The following is an 8,764-nucleotide window of genomic DNA, read 5'->3' as shown; positions in this document are numbered from 1 at the left end:
GTTAAGGATCCCGCGTTGCCCTGAGCTGTGGTGTTGGTCGCAGACGCAGCTCGGATCCCGCGTTGCTGTAGCTCTGGCGTAGGCCAGCGGCTACAGCTCCGATTCGACTCCTAGCCTTGGAACCTCCATATGCCCCAGGAGTGACCCAAGAAGTGGCAAAAAAGACCAAAAAAAAAAAAAAAAAAGTTGGTGACTGAGCGCACATGGCACGCCCTGCCTCCCCCACTTATGTGACTCAAAGTTAGGGCTGGCACGCCTTGAAACAGATCTCCTTCCCCAACTGGTTCCCCACCCCCGGAATTATCACCCCCTTGAGAGGTGGGAGGGCTGGGTTCTACCTGGCATAAGCTCAGCACTAGCTCTGCTTGGGCTGCAGCAGTGACCTCTAAAGAGTCCCTTCCTCTCTCTCCAGTGGCAGCTGTCATCTACTGAAACTCAGCCTTGGGCTGGACACACAGTTGGCCCCTAGTAACTGAATATCATTGAATCAACTGACAAGAGAGAGGAAAGGGAAAGCAATTTTACAAACTAGGAAGGACCATGTCCACGTTAGGTGGTTACAGTGAGCATTCACAGTGTAGGAGGCCCTATGCTGAGTGCTTTTACCTGTTTGATTTCATCCAGTCCCTTCACCCGTCTTTGAGGTGAATATGATTCAAGACCATTTTAGGAGTTCCCGTCGTGGCGCAGTGGTTAACGAATCCGACCAGGAACCATGAGGTTGCGGGTTCGGTCCCTGCCCTTGCTCAGTGGGTTAACGATCCGGCGTTGCCGTGAGCTGTGGTGTAGGTTGCAGACGCGGCTCGGATCCCGCGTTGCTGTGGCTCGAGTTGCTGTGGCTCTGGCGTAGGCCAGTGGCTACAGCTCTGATTCGACCCCTAGCCTGGGAACCTCCATATGCCGCGGGAGTGGCCCAAGAAATAGCAAAAAAGACCAAAAAAAAGACCATTTTATTATTATTATTATTATTTTGCTTTTTAGGGCCGAACCCTCAGCATATGGAAGTTCCCAGGCTAGAGGTTGAATCAGAGATGCAGCTGCCAGCCTATGCCACAGTGACACAGGATCTGAGCCACTTCTTCGACTTATACCACAGCTCATGGCAACGCCAGATCCTTAACCCACTGAGTGAGGCCAGGGATCGAACCCGCATCCTCATGGATACTGGTCAGGTTCTTAACCCGCTGAGCCAGGACAGGAACTCCCAAGCCCATTTTACGGAGGAGTTAAAGTGAGGCCCAGAGGTGGGTAAGAACCCCAAGTGTGTTGACTCTAAAGCTGTGCTCTCAGAGATGCTCAGTCTTCAGTTATGAAATGACATTTCTGTCAAGGTTTTCCACAACCCAGTCCACTCTAAGGACCCTCGTTTTCCAATGACACCCACTTCTCTCCACTTTCAGGCTTGTCAGGAGCGGCAAGGGAGAACTACGCAGGCGCTGCTCCGAGCCCCGCCCACAGGTCCCGGTGTGTGCGTGGAGAAACTCGCGGAGCTCCGCCTGAGCGTCCACACGCAGGCGCAAGAGCGCGTGTCCTCCGCTTTCGGCTCGGATTGGCCGCAACGGGTGAGGGCACCGCCCAATGGGAGGCGTGGATAGTGAGGGGTCCCTCACGCCTGGAGCGGAGGGTCTGTGTCAAGAGCGGCGGGGGCTGCAGGAGGCAAGAGAGACGGGTGAGGGCGCCGCGGGGCGGGTAGGCGAAGAGAGCGCTGGGTGAACGGAGAGGGCGGAGGGAGAATGAAGGGGACCCCGGGGGTCGAGGAGCTTTGGGGCCTGCGCTAGAGCGGGAGCGGCGCGGAGTGAAACGAGAGCGCTCCTTCCTCTGTGCCCTGGAGCGTTGATTGAGCTCTTGCGGTGTGTAGGATCTTACGGTTGAACTTGCCGTTCTCCTGCCCTTTGCAAAGAGCTCTCAGGCTGCGAAGCTGATAAGTCTGGTCAGAAAAAAGGATGTGTCTCAGGAAAGTTGAACTTCCAGGCCCCTGGTGGGGTCCTTCCTGAAAAGACTTAAACTGATCTATTGTATAACAAAATCCATCCTTCCCCCAAATAGTTTACAATCCAAGATTGGGAAAGGAGAAATGTAAACTAGCAAAGTCCAAATTTCAGGTCTCTCGGGCCGCCTTCTCGACATTTACTGGGTGCCTACTTTGAGTAAGACTTGCACCAGGCACTGGGCCTCACTGGAGGGGAGTTCTCTGTTGGAAGTGGGACTGTAAACAATGAAAAGTTGAGCTCTCAGACCCCTGGTTGACTGCTTCCAGGAAGATCCGTTATTGAAGGGCTGTTGTGTGCCAGTGTCTGGGCAACTCAAAAACTAGTAAGGGAGCTGGAAAGTTTAGTCTTTGGCTTTTAGTGAATCATTTACTCAAGGGGTATTTATTGGACACCAGCTGATAGCAGGGCCCTCTGCTGGGTGGTGTTATTGTGGTAATTTACAGTCTAATGGGGGGGCTGGTCTGATGGAAGAAGAGGAATGTATACAGAGACAGTTAAACTCTCAGGGCCACACTTCCTGGAGGGAGCATTATTCATTCACCAGATGTCTGCTGGGGTGCCTGTTGTGGTGAACAGACTAAAATCCCTGCTCTCTGGAAACTTAACATGAGCAATGCTTGTGTGCAGAGCTGTAAGCTAAACTCTGTCTGCCTTCTGGCACTAACAGATGAGTTTAAGAAGAGGTAGAGTTCCCACTGTGGCTCAGCGGTAACGAACCCAACCAGTATCCGTGAGGATACGGATTCAATCCTTGGGCTCGCTCAGTGGGTTAAGGATCCGGCGTTGCCAGGAGCTGCGGTGTAAGTCAAAGACAGGCTCAGATCTGGCATGGCTGCGTAGCCGTGGTGTAGGCTGGCAGCTGTAGCTCTGATTCCACCCCTAGCCCGGGAACATCCATATGTCACAGGTGCGGCCCTTGGAAAAAAAAGCAAGAAGAAATGGAGATAATGGGGGTTATATTTGGAAAATTACTGCTTAGCCCTGTGGGGGTCCTTTGCTGGGATTCTGAGCCCCTGCTGTGTGAAGGGGCCCGGGTTGGGTTGAGCTCACACATGTAGAGGGAGATGGGGCACATAGAGGAAAGTTCAGAATTTAAAATCCCTGTCCTGTAGTATCCATGAGGATGTGGGTTCGATCCCTGGCCTCAGTGGATTAAGGATCCAGCATTGCCATAAGCTGTGGTGTAGGTCGCAGATGGAGCTCAAGATCGTGTGTTGCTGTGGCTGTGGTGTAGACTGGCAGCTACAGCTCTGATTCGACCCCTAGCCTGGAAGCGTCCATATGCCTCAAGTGCAGCACTAAAAAGACATTAATTAACTAATTAATTAATTTTTAAAAATCCCTGTCCTGGAGTTCCCATCATGGCTAAGTGGTAACCAACCCAACCTGACTTGTATCCTTGAGGATACAAGTTCAATCTCTGGTCTCACTCAGTGGGTTAAGTATCCCGCGTTGCTGTGGCTGTGGTGTAGGTTGGCAGCTGCAGCTCCGGTTAGACCTCTAGCCCAGGAACTTCCATATGCCACAGGTGCAGACCTTAAAAGCAAAAAATAATAATAAATAAAATCCCTGTCCTTAGAGGTTTTGTTGGTGACAGCGGCCCCCATAACAAATCAGACCTGTCCTGCCTGCAAGCTCAGTTTGATGAGGATCACAGAGATGCCATCCCAAGTTCATAAATTTGCTATGTTAGAGGTGATGCAGGACGCCACAGGAACCTCAAGGAGGAGGCAAAGACCACCACCCTGTGGCTGTGGATGTTATTTTAAAAAGCTTCACAGGGAGTTCCCACTGGGGCAGTGGGCTAATGATCTGTCTTGTCTCTGTGGTGTTGCGGCTTTGATCCCCAACCTGGTGCAGTGGGTTAAGGATCTGGTATGGCCACAACTGTGACATAGGTTGCAACTACGGCTCAGATCTGATCCCTAATCTGGAATCTTCCATATGCCTCGGTGCAGCCAAAAGGAGGTAAAAGTTTCACACACACACACAAAAAAAATGCTGGGTAGGAGTTTGCTAGACAAGAAGAGGGAACTTTCTTGATAGACGGAATAGCAGCATTGAAGACTTAAGAGTCCAGAAACAACACTACTTCCAGAGAATTACAAGTAATGGTTCTATCTCACCTTTATCAAGTAACAGGGAATTTCTGATCAGTATTACTTTTAGCTCCATTTCACAGGTGAGAAAACAGTCTGAAACTTCATCTCGGAGAGGATAGAGTAAGTGGTGGAGCTCAGATTCAAGCCAAGGGCAGTTTGGTTCCAGAGTCTGTGCTTTTAAACACTTGGATGGAGGAAAGATGCTACACAGAGAGGAAATTGCACAGGCAAAGGCCAAGAGGCCCCCAAAGACACTGTATGTTCTCGGAAAGGGTATGACTGGCCCTCTGGGTAAGGAGGGCGGCATCGGGGGCCAAACTGAGGAGGGCTGTCTCTCTCCTGCAGATGCCTGGCCACCATGGGGTGCAGGTTGGCTGCAGAGTCACAGGCTCATTGAAGACTGAGGTATAAACATTGGATCCAGAACTGCTGATTGATAGAGGCTGGTGAGTGATGGTTTGGGCAAGGGAACTCCTGAGACGTCCCCCCTCCCCTTGAGTTCTTGGTGTCTCATCCAGCCCCCCTTCTTTCTCCAGGCACTGCCTTCTGCACGATGGCTGAGGTGGCTGAGGTGGCCGAGATGCCAACACAGATGTCACCAGGGGCAATGGAGATGTCCACACCGATGTTAGGGGAGAAGACAGAGAGGTCAGCAGAGGTGACTGAGATAGCACCAGGGGAGGCCCTTGCCTCCTCCCTCTTCTTCCAGTTCATGTGCTCTGAGTGTGGCAGCCTCTACAACACCCTGGAGGAAGTCCTCTCCCACCAGGAGCAGCATGTGCCCACTGTCATGGAGGAGGAGGCGCTGACCTCCCAGGACACCTGCCTGGAGCCAGAGCTGGTGCCAGGCCCTGAGGATGGGCCTTTCCAGTGTGCTGAGTGCAGCCAGCTCATCCTTTCCCCCAGTGAGCTCTTGGCCCATCAGGATGCCCACCTGCGGGAATCTGCAAGCCAGATCCAGTACCAGTGTGGAGACTGCCAGGAGCTGTTTCCCTCGCCGGAGCTGTGGGTGGCTCACCGCAAGGCCCAGCACCTTTCTGCCGCAGCAGTTAAACCTCCAGTGCCTCCTCCTCTGCCTCCCCTCACACCACCACCTCCATCCCCTGCTCCACCCGAAGTCAAGATGGAGCCTTATGAGTGTCCTGAGTGCTCTACCCTCTGTACCAGCCCTGAGGAGTTCTTAGAGCATCAAGGCACCCACTTTGACTCCCTTGAGAAAGAGGAGCGCAATGGGCTAGAGGAGGAAGAGGAGGAGGAGGAAGATGATGATGAAGAGACAGAGGATGAAGAAGAGGCAGCAGCAGAAGTTGGCGACAATGCTATGGAAGGTGACAAGTCTGTAGCCAGCCAGGCCCAGGGCTGTGGGGATTGTCCCCAACACTGGACTTCAGCAGGGGCACGTCGGCGACACCGGCGCACATCCCGGGGCCCAGCATCAGCGGCTCACCCCTTCCACTGCAGCCAGTGCCAGCGCAGCTTCAGCTCCGCAAACCGGCTTCTGGCTCATGGGCGGGCCCATGTTGGTGGCACACACGAGTGTACGACCTGCTCCAAGGTCTTCAAGAAAGCAGCCTCCCTGGAGCAGCACCTGCGGCTACACCGCGGTGAAGCCCGCTACCTCTGCGTGGACTGCGGCCGCGGCTTCGGCACAGAACTCACATTGGTGGCCCACAGGCGGGCCCACACCGCCAACCCACTGCATCGCTGCCGCTGCGGCAAAACATTTAGCAACATGACCAAGTTCCTCTACCACCGACGCACTCACGCTGGCAAGAGTGGGGCACCTCCCGGGGCAGCGGCAGCAGCGGTGACCTCCCCAGCTCCAGCTGAGCCCAGCCCCCTGCCCCCACCCCCTGCTCCACCCGCCCAGCTGCCCTGCCCACAGTGCTCCAAGTCCTTCGCAACGGCCTCCCGGCTCTCTCGACACCGGCGCGCGGTCCACGGGCCACCGGAGCGACGGCACCGCTGTGGCGTTTGCGGTAAGGGCTTCAAGAAGCTGGTCCATGTGCGCAACCACCTGCGGACACACACAGGCGAGAGGCCCTTCCAGTGCCACTCCTGTGGCAAGACTTTTGCTTCCCTGGCCAACCTCAGCCGCCACCAACTGACCCACACGGGCGTGCGTCCCTACCAGTGCCTGGACTGTGGCAAGCGCTTCACACAGAGCTCCAACCTGCAGCAGCACCGGAGGCTGCACCTGCGGCCCGTCGCCTTTGCCCGTGCGCCCCGCCTCCCCATCACCGGTCTCTACAACAAGAGCCCCTACTACTGCGGGACCTGCGGCCGCTGGTTCCGTGCCATGGCAGGCCTGCGACTGCATCAGCGGGTCCATGCCCAGGCCCGGACGGTGACACTGCAGCCTCCCAGATCACCTCCTCCTGCCCCACCCCCACCCCCCGAGCCTCAGCAGACTATCATGTGCACGGAGCTCGGGGAAACCATCGCCATCATCGAGACATCCCAGCCTCTGGCTCTTGTGGACACACTGCAGCTGTGCCAGGCAGCACTGGGGGCCACTGAAGCGAGTGGGCTCTTGCAGTTGGACACGGCCTTTGTGTGACACAGCTGAAGAGCAACAATAAAAAAGTTTGGTTGCAAAAGCGAGTGTGCACACCTCTGTGAAGAAAGAGGACCACCCCCTGGTGAGCCACTCTGGCACCCATTAGATGCCGGCATCCACCGTGGCCTCTCACCCACTGACTCCTCAGAACAACCCGACCAGGTGTCACCTTTCCCTGCCTAAGGGGACACTGAAGCTCTGAGACATGATGTGATCTGTCCCAGGTCACTTCACTGCATTGCAAAGCGGGGTTCTCCAAGGCTCTTGGCTCTGCATCACCCTGGTGCCCAGCAACATCAGGTAACCTTTCCTGAGCCCCAACCATGTGCCAAGTCTGTGCTGGGCACTGTCACATACCTCTTCAGGTCCTCTGCTTGTCCCACCCCGGCCCTAGCCTTCCCTGGACTCAGGACTTGGTTCTGCCTGGTGGAAGAAGGCATTTGACTTCTCTGGGCTTCCTTAACTTCACTTTGACAGCATGGAGGGAAATCTGTAGGTACCCTGGTACTCAGCTGCCGACTGGGTGATACTGGAGACCTGGGAATGAGTCAGACACAGGCTCTGCTCCAGAAGCCACACAGTGTGGTCAGTGGAACACACACAAGTATAGATGGCCTTGCTTTGTGAGTGTCTTGTTGATTTATTCAACCTGGGTGTCCTGAGGCCACCCTCGCACATGCTGGGCGAAGCTGTGGGCCAGAGACAACTCAGGTCTGTGCCCTGCCCTGCTCAGGTGGGAGCAGACATCTCAGCTCCAGGCCCCTCAGGGCCTCTGAGGGGTTGTGCAGAGACAGTAGGATCCCAGAGCAGGGAGTGAACCTCCATGCTAGATCAGGAGTCAGAGACTTCCTAGAGAAAGTGATCCTTGAAGAAAAGGTAGAATTCTGCTAGCAGAGAAGGAAGAAAGTATTCCAGGCAGACAGCACTGCAAGGATGAGTTCTTGGTATTTTTGGAGATTGTCCAGTTACTGACAACTACAGTAACAGCAACATTTGGCCCAGCCGTGGCAGGCACCGCAATTAGTGCTCTACATGTGTTACAATCCCAGTGGGCCCGTGAGGCCATCTCGGTGTTATCCCAAATAAGAAAACAGGGACAGAGATGCGCCTGAGGTCTCATGGCTGGGCAGAGGCATCAGCCAAGCTTTGAATCCAGGTGGTTCTGTCAGCACATAAATGTAACCAGTGCTATTGAGTGAGTGTGACCTGAAACCATTGCAGGAGGCAGAGGCTTAGAGGAGGAGGCCTTAACTGGAGGAAAAGTGAGCCACTGTCAGAGCAGTTGGGGTTTAAGGGGCCTCAAAAGGTCTTGGGAGCAGGAAGGGATCCCCAGCCTTTTCAAATGTAACCTGGAGTGACAGTCTTTCCCTAAGTGGAAGCAGGTGATTTATGGCAAGTCCATCCGACAAGCCTCTGCAGACAAGGTACTTAGACAGATGCAGTAGAACATGGCTGAGTTGTCTGGGAGGGAGGCTGGGCAGAGGAGAGGGGATGAGGCAGGGAAGGAGGGAGGCCTAAACTTGGGAAGGCCTTGAAATTTGAAAGCCAAGCTAAAATGTTGGGGCATTGCAGGGATGGGATGGAAGGTCCTAGGTGGGGGTGAGGGCTCCCTGGCATCAGGGTGGGGCAAGGGAACAGCTGGAGATGGACCCAGAGGGAGAGGATTGGGCCAGACCTGGGTGGAGGCTATGGGGGTGGGAAGAGGGTATAGGACACCCTCAGTGACCTCACCATCCACTAGATATGAGCAGCAGGAAGGGGACCCAAGAAGCCCAAGGTTGGCCCCTTGCCCAGGCCAGCCTGCCTTCCCTCAGCCGGTCCACTTGCTCTCTACACAGTCATCTTGTAACAAGGCGGTACCTGGATGGCATGGAGCAGGGAAGGCCAGAGTTTGTTCTAAGCAGACAGCAGACCCCAGATGCCACAGGAACAGTCTCTGAACACCCCCTAGAATGGAAACTCGTCTCCCTTTTTCATCACAAGTGGAATCCAGTGGAGGACACACATCAGTTGCTCTTCTCCAGGCTTCCTTTTACCTCTAGGGCCTCTTGCCCTCACCTCCCAGCAGCACTGTTTGGAGGAGATGCCATTTCCCTCTGCCTGCGGCTGTA

General features: G+C 54.8%; 1 protein-coding gene across 2 annotated transcripts; it reads left to right on the top strand.

Annotated features, from left to right (window-relative positions):
* Positions 1,593-7,280, top strand: ZNF526 (zinc finger protein 526). Of its 2 annotated transcripts, none has more exons than XM_013988597.2 (3): positions 1,593-1,689; positions 4,439-4,539; positions 4,630-7,280. In XM_013988597.2, the coding sequence occupies exon 3, from the start codon at positions 4,647-4,649 to the stop codon at positions 6,651-6,653; it is 2,007 nt and encodes a 668-aa protein (XP_013844051.1). In that variant the 5' UTR covers positions 1,593-1,689; positions 4,439-4,539; positions 4,630-4,646; the 3' UTR covers positions 6,654-7,280.

The sequence above is a fragment of the Sus scrofa genome, chromosome 6 (assembly GCF_000003025.6).
Source record: "Sus scrofa isolate TJ Tabasco breed Duroc chromosome 6, Sscrofa11.1, whole genome shotgun sequence".
NCBI lineage: Eukaryota > Metazoa > Chordata > Mammalia > Artiodactyla > Suidae > Sus > Sus scrofa.
Note: the sequence above shows the minus strand (reverse complement) of the source record. Positions and strands in the feature narration are given on the sequence as shown.